General features: G+C 49.4%; 1 protein-coding gene across 2 annotated transcripts in view; it reads left to right on the top strand.

The window, feature by feature from the left end:
• CEP192 (centrosomal protein 192) overlaps positions 1-27,322 on the top strand; it is a 126,767-nt gene that overhangs the window by 53,083 nt on the left and 46,362 nt on the right. For both annotated transcript variants that reach the window (XM_078613902.1, XM_078613900.1), the window contains exons 21-30: positions 1,188-1,418; positions 2,782-2,907; positions 6,243-6,371; positions 7,376-7,445; positions 9,387-9,526; positions 9,762-9,854; positions 10,122-10,243; positions 13,264-13,416; positions 14,698-14,788; positions 25,021-25,200. In XM_078613902.1, coding sequence (XP_078470028.1) covers positions 1,188-1,418; positions 2,782-2,907; positions 6,243-6,371; positions 7,376-7,445; positions 9,387-9,526; positions 9,762-9,854; positions 10,122-10,243; positions 13,264-13,416; positions 14,698-14,788; positions 25,021-25,200 — 1,335 coding nt within the window. The remainder of the gene's footprint in view (positions 1-1,187; positions 1,419-2,781; positions 2,908-6,242; positions 6,372-7,375; positions 7,446-9,386; positions 9,527-9,761; positions 9,855-10,121; positions 10,244-13,263; positions 13,417-14,697; positions 14,789-25,020; positions 25,201-27,322) is intronic.

The following is a 27,322-nucleotide window of genomic DNA, read 5'->3' as shown; positions in this document are numbered from 1 at the left end:
CGTTTAGGCTCGCCTGCCTACGATCCATCTTGGGTTTAACGAGACTAGATTCTGTTCAGATTGCACAGTTTCTTGAAAGATCTGGGCACATTCCCATCCGTGACATCCTCCGGCAAGTGGGTCTGCATTGGCTGAGTCATGTAGTCCGCATGCTCAACCACCGCATGCCCAGATAGTTGGGGCTAAATGGGCACAGCACGTGGTAGAGAAGAGATGATCTGATGCGGTACAGCAGGATGTTGAGCTGATTGGACTTGCCGATGACTGCTTATAGCAGTATCAAGATCGGCCTCCGTGGAGGACGTTAGTGAAGGGCAGAAGAGCAACGCTCACAACAACAAGTGAAGCGCTGAGCAGCTAAAACACAGAAAGTTAGCACATTGGGGCGCACACAGTTGGTGCATTTGTTAGTCATCTCAGTCAATCAACCCCATAGTACCTGGGTCTGTTTCACAATCTCCTACCAGTAGGCCTTCGATACTTCACGTGGCCTCAAAGTACACCATGCATGGCACAAGCGCCGTGGTGGCATCACCGCCACTTACTGGTGAACGGCCTTTGTTGTTATGGGGCTGTAACGTGGCCCAGCTGCAGTGTGTTCACTACTTTTTGCAGAGGGTTCACGGTTTGATTCCAGCAGGCCACCGTGGTTATTGCTGCTGGTGTATTGACCATAAAATACACACTGTCCGCTTCACGATGGACGTTAAAAATCCAGTGACTCCATTCAAAATTAGTAGCCCATAATATGCCAAGTAAAAAAAGACTCACAAATGACTCAATTGGGATTACATATAGCCACCATCACCCCATTTTTGTGATGGTTTTGCACTTTACGAATTGGAAGAAACATGAAATGTACTCAATGTTTATTATGTCTGTAGAGGTGTGTATGCTTGCTTGTGTCTGAATAAGACTCCGCATGTTGTTGGAGTGACGCTCACAATAACGAGCGGGGCGCCTTGTGCCTAAAACACAGCGAGTTGACGCAGTCGGGGGCACGGGTGGTGCATCACCAGACATCTCAGGCATTTGGATCTGTCCTGTGACCTCCTGCCAGCGGGTATTCAACACTTCACTTGGCCTTAAAGTGTACTGAGCCTGGCACAAGTGTCGTAGTGACATCATCGCCACTTCGTTGCAAATAGCGGTTGTTGTTGCACTCACGTGTGTGCATGCCTGCCTAGGTGGAGGGTGAGAGCCAGCAGTGCTTGGTGTTCAAGAGCCAGACAGTGCTGGGGCCGCGCTCCTCCGAGGACGTGCGCGTGCTGCTAGTGCCACGCCGGGCTGGCGTGCACGTGTGCATGCTCTCTGTGGCGTCGTGGCCCGTGGCGGCTACGCCAGTGGATGTGGCGCACGCCGGCGCCCTCGCCTCCCGCGTGCTGCTCACGGCGCTGGCGCAGCATCCCCATGTTCAGGTGTCCGTTGTGTGTCTTTCAGCTTGTGGGGAACGGTAGTGCAACAGTTAGTGCACTGCACTACAAACCCGGAGACCAGAGTTCAATTCCCGCTGACGATTATCTGAATCGATCCCGGGCCTCCTCTTGGTCGACTCAGCCTCAAATGAGTACCTGGTGCAGTGTGTGTAAACTACGCCACTGGGGAGACAAAGGTGGCCGGGCATGGTGCTGGCCACCCACTCCTTCGTGTGCCGTACCACCCTTCATCGGTGCTCGCTAAGAGCACTTCCCAAACAGTCTGTTAAGGCTATACGGGGGATCTTTGTCTTTCTACATGTGTAGTGACTGACTCCGAGACACTAAAAGTAGGAAGCACAGCTTGACAGTTAACACTTCATAAATCGTAACTAAATGAACTACGGTTCCCAGTCAGGACACCTGGTTCACTGCCTGACTGGCGACGCGAAGATGGAGACAACGGCGAAGACTCCAGCAGCACGACGGGATCCCACTCCACACGACAGCCTCGGTCCCCTACAGGGGCCCCTCTTATACTGTCAGCGTGGCCTGGCTCCGCCCCCGGCCACACCCCCTTTCTGGAACTTACTAGCGAGTTCTTAATGTGCCTCTTTCCGTGTCCTTTTCCCTAGATCCCTCTGGTCGATCACCTGGCCTGCTGTCAGTCAGGGCTACTTTAAGCTGCAGATACACTTCCCCGCCAGCAGCCAGCACTTTGCTGCTACATGACCGATTCTATGTCACTACACATGTTAGGCTGTATGTGGTTTTTTATTACCAATGGACCACAGAAAGAGTACTGATGATGGTGGACACTGATGGTGATAATAATAGCGATGTTAGCAACAACAGAAATTATGATTATTGTGATTGTGGCAACTGATAAAGATGATCATAATGATATTGGTGGATAATAATGGTGATGATCATGGCTATATTGATAATGATGGTGGACACTGCCAGTGATTGTGGTGCTGATGATCTTGCAATGAGCGCCACGGTGGTGAGATGTTTATTACCTCATCCTGTTATATAGCAGGTCATGGATTCGATCCCGACCATGTAGCTTGTATATTTGGAGTTTGCATGTTCTGCCTGTCGTCGCATGGATTTTTCTCCCGGTGCTCTATTTTTTCCCTTCACATTTAGAAACATGTGTTCAGAGTATTTGGCTGCTATACATTTCCACATGGTAAGCCAGTTCATTGAGCTGTCATTTGTGACCAGGATGCTTCTGAAAAAGAGCGATATAGCTCAGTGAGCCTTACCTGGTAAAGTAAAAAGAAAGTAAAAAAGATTGAGGTTGATTGTGGTGGTGGACCATGATTGATGATGGCGGTATTGTTGTTGGTGATGCTCACAGGTGGAAGCCGGGAGTGGCCAGGGCGTGGAATTTGGCGACGTGCAGTGGGGCACGGCGCGAGTACTGCCGGTGCGGCTGACGAACCGAACGCACGCCACCGTTCCCGTGCGTCTTGTCATCTCTGCGGTGAGCGCCACCTCGAGCTGCAAAGTATACAAAATTATTTGGCATTTGTCGTGACGGATACTGCAAGATCCGACCATGTCCGTCCGGTGCTTGCCAAGCTGCACTGGCTTCCAGTTGCCGAACGAATACATTTTGTCGGTCGTACTCATTACACACACAAAGTGCTTGAACAGCAATATGTTGTTAATCTCGTCAAGGAGCATAAACCATCACGTGAACTCCAGTCATCATTGCAGCGGCTTTTGGCTCATCGTCGAACAAAGACGGTCACTACATCGCCCGCATTCAGATGCGCTTCTGCGGCCATCTGGAACTCTCATTCTTCCTCTTTGGGTCTTTCGGTAAAGTCACGTAGATAGAAAAATAATTTTAAAAATCACGACGTTTCGATTGCAACACAAGCAATCGTTTAAAGGGAAAAAATACAGCAGGCAGACTGCTGAGGCAGGAAGAAATATATATTTCGTGATTTTTTATTTTATTTTTCTATCTCCGTGACTTTACTGAACGACCTAAAGAGTATGAATTCCTGCAGTCCTTCCGTTATTAGGAAGCCACTTGAGCTATGGACTTTTGCATCTATATTGAAAACTCCTTACTTTCAAACTACTTTCTGTGTTTAGTTAGTTATCCTAACCCCGTTCATCCGTAATAAAGGTTTTTGGGTTGTCGCAACCCTCCACCACCCGATACGGCCAATCCGTAAAAAATGTGTCACGTTGACAAAAGACAAATATTTCACTACTTTAGCGCACCGGTGTGTTTAAGAGTGGATCCACAACATTTACAATTCGTTTACGACGTTTCGCTGGAAATTACATCCAGAATCGTCGGGTGATTTGCCAGAATAGTGAAGCCATCCACCTGCTTCCGGTCTTAAATAGTGCAGGATGACGTCATCATTGTTGAACCCCATCAGGATTCGAGATCAGAGGCGGAGGTGGGGGTGTATGCAATTATATAATAGATCAGTAATCAGCCACTTAGCATTTGACTCACCTCTCAGGAATTGCAATGTGTATTACTTAATAATACGCTTCCATGCTGCGCTGAGTCGATAGCGATTAAAATTATTTGAATTCTTCTAAATTTCAATAAATTGTTTAACTAATCTTGGCCAGTAATAATTAGTACTGCATAATTCTTCAACGTTATCAAAATCAATTGAATGTCCTTGTTGGCAATCATGCTCTGCCACTGCTGACAGCTGTGTTTGGGATAATTGAATGTACCTTTGGTGTTCTTTTAGTCTTACGTTAATGTTACGTCCCGTCTGTCCAATATAACGCTTACTGCATAAGCAATGGATCCGATATACACCTTCTCTTGCGAACTTCGTTAATTCATCTTTAGTACAAGACACTAGTTTTTGAATTTTGTGTACCGTACCAAATCTCACTTTAATGTTTTGCTTTGCAAAACACGGACTCATTTGTCAGTAACTCCCGAGATATATGGTATTTTAATTGTTTTGATAATCTGATCACTTTCAGCAGTATTGTTGTTCGATCTTGATTTGGCATTCAATGCTCTGTTAATTTGAGCATTATTATAGCCATTCAGTTTCAGTGCTTTAACATGTTTGATCTCTTTCCATAAACTTTCACCATCTGACACTGTCTTTGCCCGATGTATGAGTGTCTTGATAAGAGAGGATTTTTGTGCTGGATGATGATGTGAATCTGCATTCAGATAGGCATCTGTGTGCGTTCCCTTTCGGTCGACGCTGTGTGTTATTTTGCCATTTTGACTGCGTCCAAGCAAAATATCCAGGAATGGGAGTGTGTTGTTTAATTTTAATATCCAACCAATACTTTAGAACGCAAGACTTCTGCAATCATTGCAAATTCATTAATCCCCAAGACTGAGCAATACCAAATTAAGCCACGGGCCTAAAAACCACCAAGATTGTATGGGCTACCAAGAATTCGTAAAATCGGTATCCCATTATGGCCCATAGTAAGTACAATAGACTCTGCCACATATAAATTAGCAAAATATGTAACTAAATAAATACAGCCCTACATCGGAATGATATTTTCATTTATAAGAAATTCAGAACATCTTGTGAATGTGATTAAAGATATTAAACTTAACCCTAATGATATTCTGGTAAATTTTGATGTCATGTCTCTGTTCACTAAGGTGTCAGTTAACGAGTCACTTAAATTACTTGATACACTGGTAAAGAAGACAGGTTTACCAGAAGATATTCAAAAACTAGCCGACCATTGTCTAAATACCACTTATTTCTTGTGGAGAGGTGACTTCTTTAAACAAAAGTGTTGTGGATCCACTCTTCAACACACCGGTGCGCTAAAGTAGTGAAATGTTTGTCAATGTTACACATTTTTTACTGATTGGCCGTGTCAGGTGGTAGAGGGTTGTGACACTTTTATAAATAACGCGATCTAACCCAAAAACCTTTATTATGAATGAAACTCGTTGCAAAAGCCTACGTGTTAAACCCGTACATCCGATTAGCACGGTTGGCTATGTACTGTGCGAAAGAGGTTCAACATGCGTACATATGTACCACTCCCAGGGAGAGGAACATGGAGTAAGGGGAGACGTGCATTTCTGGGACTTGGGCACTTGTAAATGCAGGACAAAGACCGATTGGATCTAAAATAAATAATGTTTTATTTTACCAGTTAAGGTCCACTGAGATATGTCGTTTTTTTTCAGAAGCAACCTGGCCATAAATGATAGCTCAACGAAGTGGCTTATGTGGAAATGTATAGAAGCCAAATACTGTAAACGCCCCTCTCGCTTTGGTTTCAGTCGTGAACGGGGCATACGCGGGTACTGTACGCGGTGACTCATCCCGATCCATGCAAATTCTAGCAAACGCGTCATATCTCAAGCAAGGCGTCGTATCCCAAGACATTTTTTCTCGAAAAAACACGACATATACCAAATTCGACGTATTCCAAAGCGGTTGTATACCGAGGTTCCACTGTATTGTGCATGTATTCTGTGCCATGCCAGCCTTAGTAGGTGCTTTCTTAACAGCACATGTTCCAGTCGTCATTGTCGGCTATGTGGGGATCTTTCTCTGTATTGTGCAGAGCAGTGGATCATTGGTTAGCGCACTGTACTATGATCTTGGTGGCTCGATTTCATGTCCTGGGCCTCCCCAAGGTTGACTCAGCCTCCATTGAGTATCTGGTGTGGTGTGTAAACATCATCACTCAGGAGACCAAGGCGGCCAGGCGTGGACTGACCACCCACCCCCCTCGTGTGCCTTGCCGGCCTTCATACTTGCTTGCTAATAGCACTTGCTCATACAGTCTGTTAAGGCTATACAGGTGATCTTTTGTATCAACGTGTAGAACGCTGTGGCGTGGCGCTGCTTCACGTTCAGCCGAAGCGACCCAGAGACTGCGTCCAACCCCACGACAGAGGCCCTGTCCGCTCCCTCCATCATCAACCTCGTGATGCACGCTGCACACTCCGCACAGGTGCTACCTCACCACCCTCACTCCAATGGCTCCTCCCACTACCAATTGGGGCTGTGTCCATTATGGGGCTGGCAACAAAAACACATTTTTGCGTGACCGGTAATCGCATGAAAGAAAATACAGTAGTCTTTCGATTATCTGCGTGCAGTTTATCAGATTTACAGATTAACCAACCACCTGAGATTTGACATAAGTTAATAACTCATGGATTTTCCCTTTAGCCCAAATTAATAATCTATAAACAGTTCTACATTGTTGTTCTTGTAAATGTTTATTACAAGTCACTTGCTTAAACCTAACAAATATGTGCTCCGGTTAATCCAAAATCCACGTGATCACTTCTACAGAACAGGAGTTGCATATCTTGACTACAGTAGGCGGAGTTTGATTGCCCACTAAGTGACTGCTATCATCCACTTAGTGGGCAGGGTCTTCTACACAGGAGCAAGAAAGTGTTATCACTGAGCACGTACATCGATCGGTTGATCGTTAGTGTTCGTTCTTAATGTATACCTATGTACGTGGTTTTTGGCATAGAGATCCACGGAAAATGGATATTTTTTGATTATCCGCAATTTTGAATTATCCGTGGCCGTCCTCCCCGTCATTAGCGCGGATAATCGAAAGTCTACTGTAGTTACATGTTTGCTGCGCATAGAGGTGTCTCCCAACAATTATTACATTTTTACCTTGTTAGCCGAAAAACAAAGGTAATTTTCGTGATGTAATGTTCCACACACTGGACCTGCAATGAAGAGGTCACCGGTTCGATTCAATCTCCTTCGGCTCAGTGGAAAGTCTCTTCAACTTCAACTCAGAAACGAGGGCAATCAATGCATTAATTATGAAAACATGACCGATCCCGGACTTTTGGCAAGTGGTCATCGATTACCGTTTAACCACCCCTACAATGAAGGGGGCAGTGGTGAAAGTGATAGCGTTCATGATGTTGCTGATATTGGCGATTGTGTCAATGTTGATGGCGCTGCTTGCTGTGTGCACAGGAGGCCGAGTCCCAGGCGGCCACTTTGTGGATTTGCTTCAGAGCTCCAGCTCGGCACAGCAGTCGGACTGGTGAGTTTGTCCGTGTCACCGCCACCTTTGGCCGATGCGACCGCACACACCGACACGTGCACACCACATGAATCAACATGAATCCAGGAACCTTGTAATAGACGCACACTTTTTGATACTCATTGGCTGGAGTGAACTTTGTAATTAAGTGAGAGCACTGTGAGATGTAAATATCCCAGCACAGGAAAAAAAGGAATGAAAACAGTCATAAAAATCAACAAGAAAATAAAACACTCGCAACAAAAAGTAAATGGAAAATGTCATGTGCAAATCAATCACGAAACACCTTGCATCCGGCATTAATCCAGCATTAATTGCAATCGTGGCTTGCACAAGTAGAGTAACTAAATGGCTCGGTGTGTGCATGTGTGTGTGAGCATGCGAAAGTGTGCTTGTGTGTGTGCTTACGTGTGTGAGTACGTGCTTGTGTGTCCTTGTGTACCTTTGTGAATGCTGGAGTCTTATTAGTGTATGTGCATGTTAGTACGTGTGTGTGAGTGTGTCATCTCTAAGATCCCCCTACCATGTTTCCACTCCGGTAGTGGGTGTCTACCTTGGACCCCATTCAAATCTCACAGTAGCATGGTCTCAGCTAGCTGATGAAAGGTGCAAGCAGGAATTTCAACAATGCTTGCAGCTGAAGTTGGCATCGTCCCCCACTCCTGATGCCCAGGGGAAATGGGTGAGATTCAGTACTGTGGCTCATGCAGCTGCATGGCTGAAAGAGGAGGAGTTCCAGCTGGCTGAGAGAAAATGGCAGGCCCACTCTGATTGTCTACAATATCCCATGTCGGAGAATGAGGAGGCTTACTGCAGCTCAGAAGTTTGTAGTGCCGTACAGCACTGAGTGGTGGGCGTGGTTTGTTAAGGAGATGAAATCTGCCTCAAATAACTCTAATTCCATCAATAAAGTAACTTTCAGTGCCTCACCTATCACCATCCTTTAGGGAAAGAATGGTGATCTGACCTACACCCAGGAACAGGTCTGCAGGTTTGTATCATGGGGCAAGTTGGCGACGCCCCTGCTGGGGCTGCTGTGCCTCATATTGGCAGAAGTAGCCACCCTTTGTGAGTGGCTGGCTGAGGTTCCCTCTGTTGAGGAAGTACAAAAAAAGCGCTGGGCAGAGATGATATCTCAAGTGAACTGCTGATGGAGGGTGGCGTCTGTGGGTAGACTGCCCTACATAACATCATCACAACTGTCTGGACCACAGGATGGGTTCCACAGGACTCATTCTCATCAGCGAGTTACTCCAGCAGGCAAGGCTGCATTGGCTCGGTCATGTAGCCCGCATGCCCAGCCACCGCATGCCCAAGCGGCTTCTGTTTGGCCGGATAGAGTGGGCTAAATGGGCATGGCACGGGTTGGAGAAAAGATGGAATGATGCAATCCAGGAGGATGTGGAGCTGATTGGACTTGCCAATGACTGGTACCAGCATTGTCACGATTGACATCTATGGCGGAGGTTCGTAATAGATGGTACGGGGCAAGTTGGAGGCAGTCACCCTCCAACAACAACAGAGGGAAGAGGAGTGACACTCACAAATACGATTGGAGCACCAGGTGGTTAAAACGCACAGTAGGAGGCACACGTGGTGCATCTGCCAGTCATCTCTGTAAATCACGCCATAGCACCTGGGTCTGTCCCATGACCTCCTGTCGGCAAATCTGCGACACTTCACGTGGCCTCGGAGTGCACCTAGCCTGCCACAAGCACCGTGGAAACGTCACCCCGAGCTTTTGTTATTGTTTGTATGTTTGTTGTGCTCAAGTGTGCATCTATGTGTGTGTAAGTTTATGTGCCTGGGAACACATTATTGAGTGTGTGCATTTATGTTTGTTAGTGCATGTTTATGACTTTGTGTGTGCTTGTGAGATTGTGCACGCAATGCACGTCAGCGCATGTGTGGTCTCCCTGCCCTCGCTGTCTCGTCCCGTAGACGCCGTGGGTCCAGTGGAGCACTTCTCGGCACGCGTGGACGTGGAGCTGGACAGCCCCGGGCCGAGCACCGTCGTGAGCAGCCTGCCCCTCCGCGCCCGCGTCGGCGTCGCTCGTGTCCATGCCCCCAAGCACTTGCAGGTGGCGATCCTCACCCAACCCAGCACCGGCCATTTCCAGAGAATGGCGCCGTTTGTTGGCTTTAAATTTCACACCCTTTCACAGGAATCGTAGTTAATGAAGTCTGCTTCTGTCGAGAGAATATTGCAGTTTGCTCCCATGACACTTTTGGAGTCTTAAGAATCACCAGCACTGATGTTGGCAAAACGTAGCTTAGCTTTAACAGCCATGGGCCACGTGGTGTCTCCCACTCCAGACGCTGGAGTTCTTAGCCCGCCCTGGCACGTCCACCGTTCGGAAGCTTCCGCTGCAAAACGTTGGGAACATCAACGTGGAGCTCAGCATGAAGGTGAGGCACGGCGTGATGGTGGTGCTAGTGTGACGCCTGTTCACGCCAGACAAGCACGCCATAACCCCTTGTGCTGCTCTTCCCCAACAATACAACACCGCTCACTCCACTGTAGTTGGCAAGATTTTTACCGTATTTTGTATTTATATTACATGCCAGTGTAGTGAAATAAATGTTTCCTTTTGTATCTCTCACAGTAAGTGCAATACTCGCTTGAGACTTGGGCCTGTGTTGTCTGAAACCTCTGCACCTGTGCGTGCGGTTCAGGTTGTGGGTCCCGGTGTGGCGTTCTCCGTTCAGCCGAGCACACTGCACCTTTCTGCTGGTCAGGAGTCGGATCTATCTGTCTCCTTCGCTCTGTCCGATGACAATATCTGCCCTGCCCATGGGTAACAAGGATGCTACACCACACATCACACTTTGCGGGTGCTATGTTTATGTGTGTAAAAGGTGTAAGGACCCACAAGGGGATCATGGGAATGTGGGATATTCACCACTGGCGCAGGGCAGTTAATAGAGAGCACAATCAGAATATTGATTTATCCTGGAGGAATCCTATGAACTATGAAGCTCTTTTTCACAGATGTCCAGTAGGGGCATGTCAGTAAGTTACAATGGAGTGAAAATGGCAGCTTTCATGCGACCTACTTTGTTAAGTGCGATATCACGACTAATGCTATCAACGTGGTGACTGAACATCGATCATCGATCATCGATCTCCCGGTCTCCAGAGCAACAACACAAGCCAAGCCAATGGCCATGTTCAGAGCCAAACTGCACCAGATAGGCCATGGGACAAATAATCTTTAACTGAACATTGAGAGACCCTGCCGGGCAAAGTGCAAATATCTCGCAATCGTAATGAAAACCCATAACATTGATGTCCTGTCGCTCCAAGAAACCCACGTCTTGGATGCCCCACATGCCAGTGGCCGCTAACACATCCATGGATACAACCTCCTGACGAGCAACTGTACCACCCAAAATATGGCTTGGCCATATACTGTACGTGAAGAACACCATCACAGAGTTATATGCCTACCCACCAACTGAAGAAGAAGCCACCTACTTCACCAGCATCAAGATAGGAGAGCTGCACATAACCAATGTGTACAAAGCCCCTAATTCAATATGGCCAAAGCCAATGCTCCCGAGTGCATCAATCCCAGCCCGATACGTTGTTGACTTTAACAACCACTATACTATGTGAGGTTATGGAGTAAATCAGGCCGACGGAAAAGACCTCACCGACTTGATGTCCACCAAAGATCTGCACCTGGTTTTCGATCCCAAGCAGCAAGCAACTCCCCTTACTGTAGCCGCCAAGGAGACTATCCCCTGAAGAATATACTCCCTGCTGGACGAAAGAGACCCAGAACCTGCTCCGGCAGTACAACCACTCGAGCAGCTCAAAGTTGCAAAGGCCTTGCTAGAGTCTTTAGGCTCAGCCAGACATCAGTAATGGATTGAGTGCGTGGAAGGCCTGTGCTTCACACACTCCAGCCGTTGTGCCTAGACCCTACTACGATATCTGGGTGCTGCTAATACAACAGAATACTGGACCGCAAGGGTTCTGCTCAACTCTATAGACTCCAAACTTGTGGAGAACACAAAAAGATCGCCCAACAAAAACATCAAGCGGGAGGTCCATTGCTCATTACATTAGAAATTTTGCTCCATTTATTGACAACATCCCACCGCCATAAGCACAGAGGAAGTGAGAAAGGGTCTGGCTGCAATGAAGAAAAGCAAGGCTGCCGGCAGAGATCGTATTCCCCCCCCCCCCCCCAGAATTCCTCCATCACTTAGGCCCTCAGGGACTCCAATGGCTTACAAAACTGTACACCAAACCCGTTAAATCCAGATGCATCCCAAAAGTATGGCGAGAAGCGATGGTCATTGCAATGCCCAAACAGGGCAAATCAACTGACGACCCGGGAAGCTATAGGCTCACATCACTCCTGTATACGACCTATTCACTCCTAAAACGCACCATCCTCTGGAGAATCAGCCCCCTTGTCGAGTCCGTGATGCCTAGAGAACAAGCGGGATTCTGGCCTGGAGGCAGCTGCTGTGTCCATTCTGAACCAAGACCTAAACACCATTGTTGAGTATTTACGAAATGGAGGCTCAAGCCAACTCCCCTCAAACCAATAGTCCCGGCATTTCATCTTGATAATAGGAGCGGCAAGCACACTCTGAAAATTAACTTCTGCGGCAATACTGAGCAACATGACCCCACTCCAACCTATCTCAGAGTGAAGTTGGACCTACGCTAACATTCTACCATCGCCAAGACCTCAACAAGGGTCAACCTGGTCCAGAACCTGGCAAGCTCAAGCTAGGGAGTATCAGCACCAGTGCTACGGACATCAACGATTGGCCTTTAGCTGAGTACTGTGCACCAGTATGGACTACAAATTCAGTCATCACACTCGACTTGTTCATGTTCAAATGGACACTGCTATGTGGTGTATCACTAGAATCCTCAAGTCGACCCCAAAACCCTGGCTGCCGATGCTGTCACCATATGTCTTCCCCACCCATCCGGTGCACTGGGGCAACCTTCTGGGAAGTACTGCGAATCGAGGAAAACAGTTGCCTACCCATTCATCAGGACCTCAGTAATATCCCTCGCCATTGCTTGAAGTCACGCAAGCCCTTTTGGACCCATGCGCTTAACCTTCAATGCGAGTTCAACCCCCATGAAGCTTGGAGAGCTGAATGGAATTCAAAAGAACGACCCAACGCAGAAGATCCCGAGTTTTCATCTTCTACGAAGCTCATGGTTCGCCCTAAACCGCATCCACTGCACAAACCATGGGAGATGCGGATACCTGATCCACAAATGAAAATTTTATATAATGACGCAATGCCCAATCCACAAATACAAAGGAGACATCACAGCGATCCACTCTGCTGCTCCTGACGCGATTGTCTGGCTTGACCACCTGAATGTTAAATTATAGTTGTTGCTTTGCATCTACATCAGCCATATGGAAGAGGAAGCAAGTTACAATAACAAGCAATACAAAAAACGATAGGAGTGCAAAGTAGAGAAATTCCTGTCGATTTTTCAACACTAAATACAAGCTTGGGCAAGGCAGCAAAATAACAACAAAAGTGCCACATTAAAATGTAACTATCGATACACGATTCAGGATCAAAGTTACAAATCAAATTTGCAAATGTGGTTTTACCTAGCACTAATCTTCTATTTCAGGATATATTTTTTTAAGCAAGATTTACGATGTACAGGAAGAAAATAAAGGTTGTTCCACAACATTGGTGGTGCAACGGCTTTGTCACCTATTCTTGTTCTTGGGATAGTTAAAAGGCAAATAGGGGGAGACCCTTTAGCCTTACAGAACACGCTATTGATGTTGCCGTAACTTGATGTTTTCCCCAGCCTGTTGCAGATCCTGGTACTGCCGATGGGCCCCCAGTACGAGGTGTGCCTGAAAGGGGAGGTGCAGCACCCATCGCCCCTCCTCAACATTCCCCCGCTCCTCTCCAACAAGCAGTTCCTCAGCTGGGGTGGCGTTTCTCTGGGGCGCGCCATGTGGGTCTCCACAGTCATCGCGCGCACTCGCATATTCGTGCACGTGCACTCTCGTACTCAATCTCACATGTACTCTGCAAAGACAGATCCTCCGTATAGCGGTAACAGACATTTGGGGCAAGTGCTGGCACCACGGTGGTGAGATGTTAACGACCTCGGCAGGTCGCGGGTTCAATCCCGACCCTGATACCTGTATATTTGGAGTTTGCATATCTCTCTCCCCGTGGCTGCATGGATTTTTCTCCGGATCTTCCGTTTTTTTGCTCCACATTTAGAAATATGCATTTAGAGCATTTGGCTGCTATAAAATTTCACGTGATAACCCACTATCATTTGTTTTTGGACTATCATTTGTGGCTAGGTCACTTCTGAAAAAGAGTGTGATATAGCTCAATGGGCCTTACCTGATTACATAAAAAGTGTAGTTTAGTTTAGCTGTTAGCAAGCATCTATGAAGACCGGCACAGCACACAAGGGGGTGGGTTGCCAGCACCATGCCCAACCGCCTTTGTCTCCCTGGAGGCAGTGTTTACACATCGCACCAGGTACTAAATGAGTCAACCTAGGGGAGGCCCAGTACCAGTTCAGATAATCATCACTGGTGTTGGCCGTGAACAGGAATCGAAGTCTGGATGCCAGGTTCGTAGCACAGAGCACTAACCACTGTCCCACCGCTCCCCTCACATATACAAGCATGCACACACATGGGTTTATACACCTGTATGTGTGGGTATATTATGTGCAGGGAGCGGTAGTGTAGCGGTTAGCGCGCTGCAATACCAACCCGGCGCCTCGAGTTTGCTTCCCGTTCACGGCCAACACCAGTGACAATTATCTGAACCGGTCCTGGGTTTCCTCTACGTCGACTAAGCCTTAAATGAGTACCTGGTGCGGTGTGTAAACATCGTCACTCGAGAGACAAAGCCGGTAGGGCGTGATGCTGGCCACCCACCCCTCGTGTGCCGTGCTGGCCTTCATAGGTGCTCGCTAACAGCACTTCCTCCAACAGTCTGTTATGGTTATATGGGGGATTTAACACGTAGGCTTTCGCGACCAATATTATTCATAACGTTTTTGGGTTTAGATCGCGTTATTTATGAATGTGTCATAATGATTGGCCGTGTCGGGTGGTAGAGGGTTACGACACATTTATAAATAACGCGATCTAAACCCAAAAACGTTGATTATGAATATATGGGGGATATTAATCTTTGTACATTGTGTACATGTTCATAACGCATTTGCAATTTTGTGCGTACTTGCGTGTTGTTGTGTCTGCAGCCAGCAGAAGCTGACCCTACGGAACAACTCGGAGACAGCCTCACTGCCACTGCGCATGGTCATCCGTGGGCAGGATCACGACTGCTTCCAGGTGCGTGCGTACCTACGTACGGCTACTGTGAGATTCAGAGCCCACGTGTGCTAATTCCGCGCTTTGGATTATTAATTATACTGAACAGTGGGGGCAGGGTTGTTGGATGGAAATGTTTAGGTGATCAGAATATTTATACTGGAGGAATCCAATGAGCTATCACGCTCTTTTTCACAGATGTCCAGTAAGAGTGGGTAAGAACATTACAACAAAAAACAATACAAAAAACATGATAGGGCAACATACAAGAAAGGCAAACATAGCTACTCGAGAGATAGAATGCTTCATCGTTTAAAAGTGATTCTAATGATTTGTTGCACCTGATATGGTCATGGAACCATCATTTATTCTACATGTGTAATGTAGTAACTCGGCGGGAGACGACTTCACGGGTAACACACTCTTTATTTTACCAAACTCGTTCACAGGTGACTAACACCTACTTTGTATCTCGGGTGACAAACACCCACTTAGTATCTCGGGTGATAAACACCCACTTAGTATCTCGGGTGACAAACACCCACTTAGTATCTCGGGTGACAAACACCCACTTAGTATCTCGGGTGACAAACACCCACTTAGTATCTCGGGTGACAAACACCCACTTAGTATCTCGGGTGACAAACACCCACTTAGCTACCCTGGCGACTAACGCCCACTGAGCTACTCGGGTGACCAACACCCACTTAGCTACTCGGCGACTAACGCCCCTGAGCTACTCGGGACACTCCCTGCCCGGGGTATCCGTCTTGACTGTGGGTCCCCAGCCCGACCCACGTGGGCGTCGGACCCCGGGTCCCACAGCCTCGCCTCCGAGCCACACAGGGCCCCGGTCCCCACAAGGACGGCGGGACTAGGGGTCTCGGGGCACTAGGTCTTCAGCTCCGTCTTCTGGTCTTCAACTGGGTAACTCTCCCCGAGTGCTCTCGCGCGTCCCCCTTTATACCCCACCTGCGGACGTCGCTGCGAGCACCCATCCTATTCGACCAATCACTGGGCGCTGGCTACGATCCTGTTTTCCCACATCTCAGCGTGCCTCAGCACCCACGCCGCGCCGCCCCGTCATCTGTCACTCCCGGCGCGCGCGTCCACACCACGCCCACAACGCGTGCCCAACCCCGCACCCCGCGCCGCCCCGTGATCCATCACTGTCACAGTTGGCGCACGTCAACACCACCACTACATCACCCCCTACCACATAGCTCGCAGCCGACCCGGCTGCTATAAAAATATACAAACCCCCCTGTGTGCCCCGTAACACAACACAACAACAAGAACAACAACTAACGTAACAACACAACACAACGCGAACACTACCATCCGCAACCATCAACCAATGCCACCGCGACAACAGAACAATATATACAATTCGGCGAGTGACAATAGCAATGTGTATGCAGCAAGAAAAATAAATGGAAATTTTTTTTTTTTTCTCTCGACTCGTGCAGCGTCCCATTCTTTCCGAGCGTCCCTACAACGGGACATTACCCCGGCAGAGGGGAACACCGGGCGAGCTCGGTGTCGAAAAAAACGTCTTCATGAAAATTGTTGTGCCCTAGCCCGAGTCCGCCTTGCCGGTCCGTCGTACGGCACCAGACGCGGTTGAACGTCCGGTGGTGCCGGCGGTTCAGGAAGACATCGGCCAGGCATCGAGGACCCGTGCGTGCCCCGGGGTTCAGGCTCCCGACGGTCAGCAGCCGTCAAGCCCGAGGCACCTGGGGGTGGGTCAGGTGGAGACACGTGAGGATCAGCCTGCGACACCTCCCTCCCCGAGTCGACGGTCACATCACACGCCCGGTCGTTACGGCACAGAACGGGGTCACACGGTGCCGCATAGGGCTTCAGTCGGGAGGGGTGCACGTACCAACGGCGTTTTTCCCATTTAATCTGTATACTCTGGGGTCGTGCAACCCGCACAATTTCCACCGGTCCCCTCCAAGGTCTCAACAACTTGGGGGACGTAGCCAGCGGTGCCTGTGGACAATGCAGCCAGGCCTTATCGCCTGGTTTCCAATCATGCGTATGCACCCTCCGCCCATGCAATCTCTCGTTCGCAATTTGCCGAGACCGCGAATTCAACCTCGCCGCCTCCCGCGCTTCAGTCAATTTGGCGATATTAAATTTGATGTGGTCTGCCAATTTTGATTTTGCACGTGGCTGGGAAATCCCCAGTTGGACGTCCATGGCCGGATCGGCCTCCCGCCCATACATAAGAAAAAATGGGGAAAACCCCGTCGCCGCATGAGGGGCCATTCGATAGGCCGCGAGTACCCCCGGCACCTGTAAGTCCCAATCAACCTGATCGTCGCAGACCTGTTGGCACAACATAGACGTAATCGTCCTGTTCAGACGCTCAACCATCCCGTCAGTCTGCGGGTGGTAGGGGGAAGTACGCACTTTCTTTGTACCCAACAGGTCGCACACCTCGCGCAACAAAACGCTCGAAAAATTCTTTCCTTGATCCGTCAGCAAGCGTTCGGGGGCGCCCTTGTCCAAAACATAGCCCTGGACGAAGGCGTCCGCCACCGCTGCAGCCGACTGGTTGGCGAGTGGCCATGCCATGGGCCATCGGGTGAAGTATTCTACGCCAACCAGCAGGAATCTATTTCCCCTTGGTGTAGCAGGAAAGGGCCCCAAGATGTCCAACGCAACTAATTCGTTTATGCGCGAAACTTGAATGGATTGCAGCGGTGGATTAGCTGCCAATGGTGGCGGTTTCCTTTTGGCGCACCCTACGCATCCCTTAAGAATATTCGCCACGTCGTTACCCATCCCCGGCCAATAATAGTCTCGCTGGATTAGGGCGAGCGTTTTGTGAAAACCCAGATGCATGAGCCGTTCATGAGCTGCCAGAACGACCCTACCCCGCATAGCAACAGGCACAACGAGCACGTGACGCCGGGACATGTTGTCCCACTTCATCAAAAGGCCCTGTCTGCACACCCAGGAACCGACCCGCGCATCCCCTACCTCGGGAGCGCCAACTTTTCGACGTAGCGTAATTAGGGAGCCGTCGGACATTTGGAGACGGCCCCACTCAATGAGGGGCAACGACAACAGCGAATCCCTCCCCGTGGGGGCGTCGACTCCCGGGGTGTCAGTGGCGGCGAGCGCAACTCCCGGGGTGCCGGCGACCGGGGGTTTGCACCGCGCCGATCCCAACAAACATGTGCAGTCCGTGCACGGTGGCAACCGCGACAAGGCGTCCGCATTTGAGTGTCGCAATCCCTTGCGGTAAATCGTCGTGAATTGGTAGTCCTGAAGGACCTCCAACCATCGGGACAATTGGCCCGATGGCTGTGCCACGCGCATAGCTTATTGTAGAGCCGCATGGTCCGTACGGACCGTAAAATGACGGCCGTAAAGATACGGCCTGAATTGCTGTGTAAAAAACACAATCGCTAACAATTCACGACGAGTTACGCAATAGCGTTGTTCGGCGGGGGAAAGAACTCTACTACCGTAGGCGACCACCCGTTCAACCCCCCCGACCACCTGTGAGAGCACCCCCCCGATACCCGTGTTGCTGGCATCTGTGTCAAGCAAAAACGGTTGTGTGAAATCGGGGTAACACAAGGGGGGAGCCTGCACCAAGGCGTCACGAAGGGAGCAGAACGCAGCCTCCTCTTCCGCCCCCCAGTGAAACCGCACACCCTTAGCCGTCAAAGCGTGCAGGGGCCTGGCTATGGTGGCAAACTGCTTGACAAAACGACGGTAATAGGAGGCGAAACCAATGAAACTGCGAACCTCCGTGACCGAGGTTGGCGTTGGCCATGAGCTGACGCAGTGCGTCTTAGCAGGGTCCGTCGAGATCCCTGAACGACTCACGATATGGCCCAAATACCTGACCGATTCCCGAAGCAGAAAGCATTTAGCCGGTTTAAATATAAGCTTAGCGGAACGCATCCTGAGGAACACCGCTCTCAGTCGCTGGAGGTGCTCCTCAAAAGTCCGACTGAAGACGATGATATCGTCGAGATAAATCAAACAGGTATCCCATTGGAGGCCCGACAAAACCAATTCCATGAGTCTCTGGAACGTGGCGGGAGCGGAATGTAAGCCCATGGGCAACCGGTTGAATTCAAATAGGCCACCAGGTGTCCGGAAAGCGGTTTTAGGTTTAGACTCGTTATCGAGTGGCAATTGCCAAAATCCGGAAAGCAGATCGAGTGTGGAAAAAAACTGTGCTCCCGCCAAGGCATCCAGCGACTCATCCATCCTGGGGAGCGGATACGCATCCGCCATCGAGATTTTGTTTAAGCGGCGGAAATCGACACAAAACCGCAAGGACCCGTCCTGTTTTTTTACTAGGACAATAGGAGCACCCCACGGACTAGAAGAGGGCGAAATGATATCGGCCGCCAACATATCATTAACCGCCGATTGCACATGCTCCTTCTCGGCTGGGCTGAGCCGGAAGGGATTCTGACGAATAGGGGCCGCGTCCCCTGTAGCTATGTGGTGGCGCAACAGGTCAGTGCAGCCGATATCGTACTTATGTTTGCTGAACACGTCAGCAAACTCGAGTAGCAAAGTCCTCAATGCTCCCAATTGCACCTTGGACAAGTTAGCTGAACCGGCACACAACGAGTCCAACCACTCAGTCCCCTCATCACTTGGAGGATGCGACTCGACAGTGAAATCTGCTTGAGCCACGAGCCGTTCCTCAACGGGTAGCGGCGCGGCGTGAGCCAGCACCGTTCCCTGCGCAATTACGGCCGGCCGCGAGCCCGTATTCAGGACCATTACGAACGGCTCACTGTCCCCTCTCACCATGGTTTGAGCAACCGCTAAGTCGAGGCCCCTTCTGGCCCTGTTAGACGGCCCCAACAGCACCCCCTGTGCCTCCGCACCCACCTCGAGTGGTTTCCTCAACCGAAGGGGTACCAACATTTGCGATCCCGGGGGCACCCGTACAGTGTGAGTTGCCAGCGCCTGCACCGTCGCACAAACCGTGCGTATTTTGGTAGGGCTCGTCAAGAACGCAACCCGCCGACCTGACGGAAGCTCAATGCAGGCCTGATCTATAAGAATTTTGATGGGCATTTTGGACAAAAAGTCCGTACCTAGCAAACAGGGAACGGCCAGCGATGATGATATAAAAATAGGGCCCGCCAATTTGATGTCACCAATGCAAATAGTCGCCCGAATCTGGCCGATGATCCCCAGGGATCCCCCATTCGCCGCATAAAATGGCACGTCTACTGGCAGAAGGGGTCTACTTTGGACGGGAAGAATGTTATAAATAAGGTCCGAGATGATAGTGGCCGACGCACCCGTGTCCACCAGCACCCGGACCTCAACCCCGTCAATAAACCCCGTCACCACGGACGACCCGGCCGACGCAGCCACTATCCTGTGGGCCAATTCGGACCACTCGACTGCTTGCGGGCCGTGTACGGACCCCCCTCGCCGAAGTGAACCCCCGGCACCCAGCCGCGAACCCCCCACCGCCAAGCGGCGACCCGAATGTGCCGTGTTTATGGACCGAACGTGTGAGGTGCCGCGACTTGCCGGGTTTTGTTGGGATGACTTGTGGGCCTGGTCGTCGTCCCGACGTGGTCCTGTGGCGCGCTGACGCGGGGCCCGGCACCCGGCTGCGACGTGGCCCCGAAGGCCGCAGTTGTAGCAGACGACGAGGGACGTCGTAGGTTTCGGTTGCTCCAGCTTGCGGGATGAACGTGTGGGCGAACGACCTCCCGTTCTCCACTCCCCCGGGCGCGATGCAGCGAAGGCCTGCTCCTGATCCGCAGCTGGCTGAGGTTCGGCGATCGTGGCGGCCAGTGCCGCGTTCCCCGCCCATTTGCAGACGACCCCCGGCTTGCGTTTGAGGACCTCGTACGCGTGAATGCTCGTGGCGATCGCCAGGGAGCAGATATCCATTTCGTCCGCCACATTGATGGGGACCCCCAACTCGTGGGCCAACGCCAGCAGCTGCTCCGTCACCATGGCGTCCTTCCCCTCCTTATCCATGCGGGGAAAAGCTGCGTCCGCCAAGGCGAGCAGTACCGTGCGATAGGCGAGCGTCGTTTCTCCAGCCACCTTCCGCCGATCGTAGAACTGGTGGCGACACGTGGAGGGCGGTCCGAACACCTTCGCCATCAGGTGTAGTGCGGCCTGGAGCGTAGAGCGGGACGACCTTGCAGCAGATGTGAAGGCTGCAAGCGCGTCGTCGTCGAGCATCGCTGGCAACGCATGCAGGGCAGTGGTGTCGGACCACCCCGACATCTCCTGATGAGCGAGGAACCTTCGTTGGAAGGCTCCCCAGTCGCCCCCATCCGCCTTGAACGCCGACAGCGCGGGCAATCTTTGCTGGAGGACCCGATCGTCGTCGACGTCGGAGAGATTTTCCCGCGCTCCGCTGTAGTTGTGTAAAATGTCGGCTCGGTTGTCAGGCGCAAAATGGAGAGCTCCGGCGCGCGCTGATGACGTGGGCTGCGCTGAGCGGAGGTCTCCGGCCACGTGGTGTCCGTGTTTCCCGCCAATCGATGGCGGCCCCTCAAAAACGGCGGCAACTTCCAGACTTTTGGCGCGAAGCGCCTTTTGGCGGGATCCCTCCAACGTCGCCTTCTCCACCAACCCCGCAGCCGTTTTTCCGCTCGCCGGAACGGAGATGTCCGCCAAGACAGCGGCGGCGGCGAGTAGCAACTCCGCCAACCGGGAGTGCGCGTCTTGGAGGCTGGTGTCGGAGGCGAGCGGAGCGTCGGCCATCACCGCGAAGTGCTGCATCGGCGGCAACTCCTCGTCCTCTCCTCCCGAGGTTGGTGTCCCCGGTACGCCGTCGTCGTCCCGACCTCGCTCGTGGGTACGGGTAGTCTTCCTCGTGTCCATACTTCTTGAAGACAGGTTTACTTCTGACGCCAGTTGTAATGTAGTAACTCGGCGGGAGACGACTTCACGGGTAACACACTCTTTATTTTACCAAACTCGTTCACAGGTGACTAACACCTACTTTGTATCTCGGGTGACAAACACCCACTTAGTATCTCGGGTGACAAACACCCACTTAGTATCTCGGGTGACAAACACCCACTTAGTATCTCGGGTGACAAACACCCACTTAGTATCTCGGGTGACAAACACCCACTTAGTATCTCGGGTGACAAACACCCACTTAGTATCTCGGGTGACAAACACCCACTTAGCTACCCTGGCGACTAACGCCCACTGAGCTACTCGGGTGACCAACACCCACTTAGCTACTCGGCGACTAACGCCCCTGAGCTACTCGGGACACTCCCTGCCCGGGGTATCCGTCTTGACTGTGGGTCCCCAGCCCGACCCACGTGGGCGTCGGACCCCGGGTCCCACAGCCTCGCCTCCGAGCCACACAGGGCCCCGGTCCCCACAAGGACGGCGGGACTAGGGGTCTCGGGGCACTAGGTCTTCAGCTCCGTCTTCTGGTCTTCAACTGGGTAACTCTCCCCGAGTGCTCTCGCGCGTCCCCCTTTATACCCCACCTGCGGACGTCGCTGCGAGCACCCATCTTATTCGACCAATCACTGGGCGCTGGCTACGATCCTGTTTTCCCACATCTCAGCGTGCCTCAGCACCCACGCCGCGCCGCCCCGTCATCTGTCACTCCCGGCGCGCGCGTCCACACCACGCCCACAACGCGTGCCCAACCCCGCACCCCGCGCCGCCCCGTGATCCATCACTGTCACAGTTGGCGCACGTCAACACCACCACTACACATGTACCACAATTACAGAATATATACATTTTTAATCAGGTAATAACTCATATTACCTGGTTGCTAATCACACCTCCGATTAGTACGGTTGGCTACGTACGGTGTGAAAGAATTTCGACATACATAAATAAATATCAGGGGGAGCAAGCAAATATGTCCCTAATCTCTACAGTCTGTGTCTGCGTGTGTGAATTGTGAGAAGTGGTGGTCCATTGGTTTGTGTGCACTATGGCAATCAAAGTGACCCAGGTTGAATTCCCGGCCATGATGCACAACATCAAGCCTGAGCCTTCGTTACGTGACTCGGTGTGAAAAGAGCATCCGTCTCCTGTTGAATACATTTTTGAAATCATGGGACCTCCTTTGCCAGTATCAAAATATGATAATAGCTTTTTTCCCCTTTTATCTGGCAACAAAACAGGTGTTAAGATGTTCAAACACCAAATTGAAACCTTTTACGAGGAATCGTTTCTGCATTAACCACAATGCTTGTGGTCAGAATGCAAACAAAAAACATACTCTGATAATATATGCATTGTCCTTGAAACTGATTGGTCCACACCAGAGACAGCTTTCTTTTGAGCCTCGTCTCAAACGGTGTTAGACCAGAGATGAGGCTCAAAAAAAAGCTGTCTCTGGTGTGGACCAATCAGTTTCAAGGACAATGCATATATTATCAGTGTTTTTTTTTGCATTCTGACCACAAGCATTGTGGTCAAAGTAGACATGATTCCTTGTAAAAGGTTTCAGTTTGGTGTTTTAACATCTTAACACTTGTTTTGTTGCCAGATAAAAGGAGAAAAACCTATTATCAAATTTTTTAAAGTTTGATTTCACCTTTGTTCGTCATTTCGAGCAGAATAAATTAGTGGAAATTTCATTGCAGTGTTCTTTTTCAACTGGCCACTGGTGTGATTGCACGGTCAACATGGGCTACCCCAGTTGCCGCTGACATCATCGTCCATTATTTAATCAAGGCTCAACTCATCTATCGTAACCCGCTTATAGGTCCTCCTCTGATACAAACAACCGAATCATCTAAATTGCCAGACGCTTTAGCCACAACTGGAAATGGAACCACATAACCTCAACACTTGGATCGCTTCATTGGCTCCAAATCCAGTCTCAGATAAATCTGAAGACTGCACTTGCCGTCTTCAAGATCACCCATTGACTCACCCCTGCCTATCTCTCTCATATCATCTCACTCTACTCCCCTCAACACACTCCCCACTTTCGTTTAGCACATAGGCTTCGTGACCAATATTATCCATAATAGTTTTTTTGGGTTAGATCGCGCAAATATAAATGTGTCATTAAACATGCCACCACCCGACACAACCAACTAGTAAGGGTTGTTACGTAAACAGAACATGCCAATTAGTTACTCGTTCAGCACACCGGTGTTGGAGAGTAAACCCACAACATTTACAATTCAAGTACAACCAGCCTCATCGGAGGGAGTAAATGTGATGTCGTCACTGTGAGCCAAGCATAACATTATGTATGTTGAAGACCAGATGGGGTTAATGACTACATTAACCCCCATCTGGTCTTCGCACCTGAATGGCTCAACATGACGATATCACATTTACCCCCTCTATTTAAGACTTAGACAGGAGGAGGATTTCTCCACAACTCCGGCTGTCGCCTGATGAGGCTGGTTGTAATTACCAGCGAAATGTCATGCTCGAAATGTAAATGTTATAGGTTTACTCTCCAACACACTCCCCCCCCACTTCAGCAACAAAGGTGTTCTACTGATCTTTGCTTAGTGGGAGGACAATCATCCTTATTTGCTTCTCCTAAAGTCTAAAACTCCTTTTCCCAGTCATCTATTAGCACTGAGGAAGCAAAGGGAGCTGAGAACGCATAGTAAGCGGTACTGGGCACACCACCATGCTAGAGAGGCTCTTCTGACCTTAAGCTGTGCGCTAATGCCACTTGCCTCCAGCGTGAGTGTCGGCGTGGGTGTCGTGTAGCGTAGTATATCAACAAGGCTCAAAGATTGCAACTTATTACTCTACAGGACATCTGGCAAAAACATTACCAAGCTGCAGCATGTACAACATTTTTTGGCACGTGTCGTGATGGATACTGCAAGATCCTACCGTGTCTGTCCAGTGATCGCTGATCTGCATTGGCTTCTGGTTGCCCAACAAACACATTATAAGGTCGCACTCATTACAAAAAAAATGCTTGCCATAATTTAACCACAATACCTTGCTGATCTCGTCAAGGAGCATTCACCATCACGCAAACTCCAATCATCCTCCCAGAGGCTTTTGCCTAGCCATCGAACAAAGATGGTCGCCGCATCGCATTCTTTCAGATGTGCTTCTGCGACGGTCTGGAGCGCTCTTCTGATATGAGGAAGCTGCTGGAGCTATGAACTTTGAATCTAGATTTAAACCTCATTTCTTTAGAACTGCTTTTTGTGTTGAATTGTCATACCCCCGCACCTCCGATTAGCACGCTTGGCTACTTATGGTGCAAAAGAAGTTCAATATACATACATACACTTATGGTGCATGTGCAGCTGCAGAGCACGTTTGGCCGGGAGGAGAGGCTGAGCAGTGCGCGCGAGCTGGTGCTGGGCCCGCGCCAGGACGTGCCGGTGCGCCTTCTGTTTGTCCCGACGCGCCGCACCTGCATGCTCGCCAAGCTGGAGATCAAGCAGAGCGGCACACGCTCTACTGTGCCCGGCGTCAAGTTCACGGTGAGCGTGGCACACACCCCCTCTCCCACCACCGCTCTGCAGCCATGATTGATTCTGCGAGGGTGAAGAATAATTATTTCATGAATTGATTCTCCAGCCGAAATCATGACGGTTCGTAGAATTGTTGATGCAAGAGGTGGAATCGTTGTGTGAGGAAATTAAATTACCGTTGTCATGGAGTCTCTGTGGCAGTGCCCACAATAATGTCAATTGGCCCCCACAGCAGTCTTAACAGTAGCCTATGTCGAGTTTCGAATTTCAAACTTTACAGCAGTCAACCTTGGTGAGGCTCAAAACCAGTTTCACTTATTCTTAGGTTTTTTTCGGTAAAGTCACGTAGGTAAAAAATTTAAATTAATAAAAGTAAAATAAAAAATTCACGACGTTTCGGAAGCAACACAAGCCTCCGTCTTCAGGTGGAACCGTCACAGCCACGACAGCTGTATCAAGTAAGTGAGAGATCACAATAAATACCACCCCGTATATATAATGGTTGAGGGGGGAAGGGCCAGGAACGGCACACTTTTTATTAATATGGTAAGGTGAGGCTTAAGACTAAGAATAGACTGCATAACAAAGGACTGAGCCTTTGTTATGGAGAGGTGTGGTTTGTAACTAACACCTAGCATACATAACAAAAGTGTGAAAAAAGAAAGCAAGTAAAAAACTAAAACTGGTAAAACAACAAACTTGCTGTCTATCAATAACCTGTAATAGTTGTCTGTCAAATAAGATGGTCCAAATAAGTGTAGTTACATCTTTTTTGCATGGTTAATCACATCTTTCCAACTACACTTATTTGGACCATCTTATTTGACAGACAACTATTACAGGTTATTGATAGACAGCCAGTTTGTTTTTTTCTTCTTGGTTCTTTCGGTAAAGTCACGTAGAAGGGAAGTAATAAAATAATAAAAATAAAACATAATAAAATGAAATTATTCTCACGACGTTTCGGCTACAACGCAAGCAGCCGTCTTCAGGTGAAGAATGAGACACTACCAAGCTAGGAGCTTATATTTAAACTGGGTTGGAGGTGGAAGAGCGCCTTAACAAAAAGAATGTGCATATGAAGAGGAATTTAGCATATTCATGGAAAATGCGTAGGAGGTGGGCGGGGGGGGTTTCAAAGTCATATGCCCATGCATTATGCAGGATCAGCAGCACCAAGGGGGGGTGCAGGGAGTAGCATTAACAAAGGAAAGGAATGTTAATGATATGTAGCTGCAGTTACTAAACAACCACGTAGAAAACTAAAGTATAAACTACATAAAAAACTAAAGTATAAACTGCATAGCACCATCAGTATACTTACTATACTCTACAATAAGCTGAGTTACTAACAGCAAGTAATACATTACAATTCTACGTCGTAAAAATTATATAATATGCTTCCATCTAAACTTTATTCTCTTACATCACACGAGCATATACCGTACTGCCATAGATAAACCCAACATTAAATTATATACTGTATTACTATAAACCACCCTATACCTTATACATTTCAACATAACACTATGTATTATTCTACCCACCCTAATGTGTATCGAAATGGTTTATTACGTCCTTCTAATGATTGCTAAGCCAGAATCCATCTTCTCGGTTAAAATTGTCTCTGTGTTTGTATATGTGGATCGCCTCATGAACGAATCTCTCATGATAGCCAGATGGCTTGCAGAGAACCTCTGTCTTGGAGAAGTCAATGTCATGTGAGCCCACTGAGTTGTAACAGTGATCTGCCACGGCTGAGGTGTTTGTCCTACCGTGTTTCAGGTCAGCTTTATGTTCACGGATGCGGTCCGAGACATGTCGTTTGGTTTCCCCAATGTAACTGCTACCACAGAGGCAACTTAGTTTGTAGACACCAGGGTACTGTATGTCTGGAACCACATCTTTTACAGACGGTACCAGATCACGGATTTTATGTACTGTGTTGAATCGGACCTGGATCTTGTGTTTAATCAGGATTTTGGAGATCTTTTTTGTGACCCCAGCAATGTAGGGTAAGGTGATGGTCTTGAAAGGCTCCTCAACAGGATCTTTCTTGATGGTTGGAGTGATGGCTTTGCGGATTGTGTAGTCGGAGTAACCATTAGCCTTAAGAGCTTGGCGTACGTGT

Source organism: Lampetra planeri, chromosome 42 (assembly GCF_965212315.1).
Source record: "Lampetra planeri chromosome 42, kcLamPlan1.2.h2, whole genome shotgun sequence".
NCBI lineage: Eukaryota > Metazoa > Chordata > Hyperoartia > Petromyzontiformes > Petromyzontidae > Lampetra > Lampetra planeri.
Note: the sequence above shows the minus strand (reverse complement) of the source record. Positions and strands in the feature narration are given on the sequence as shown.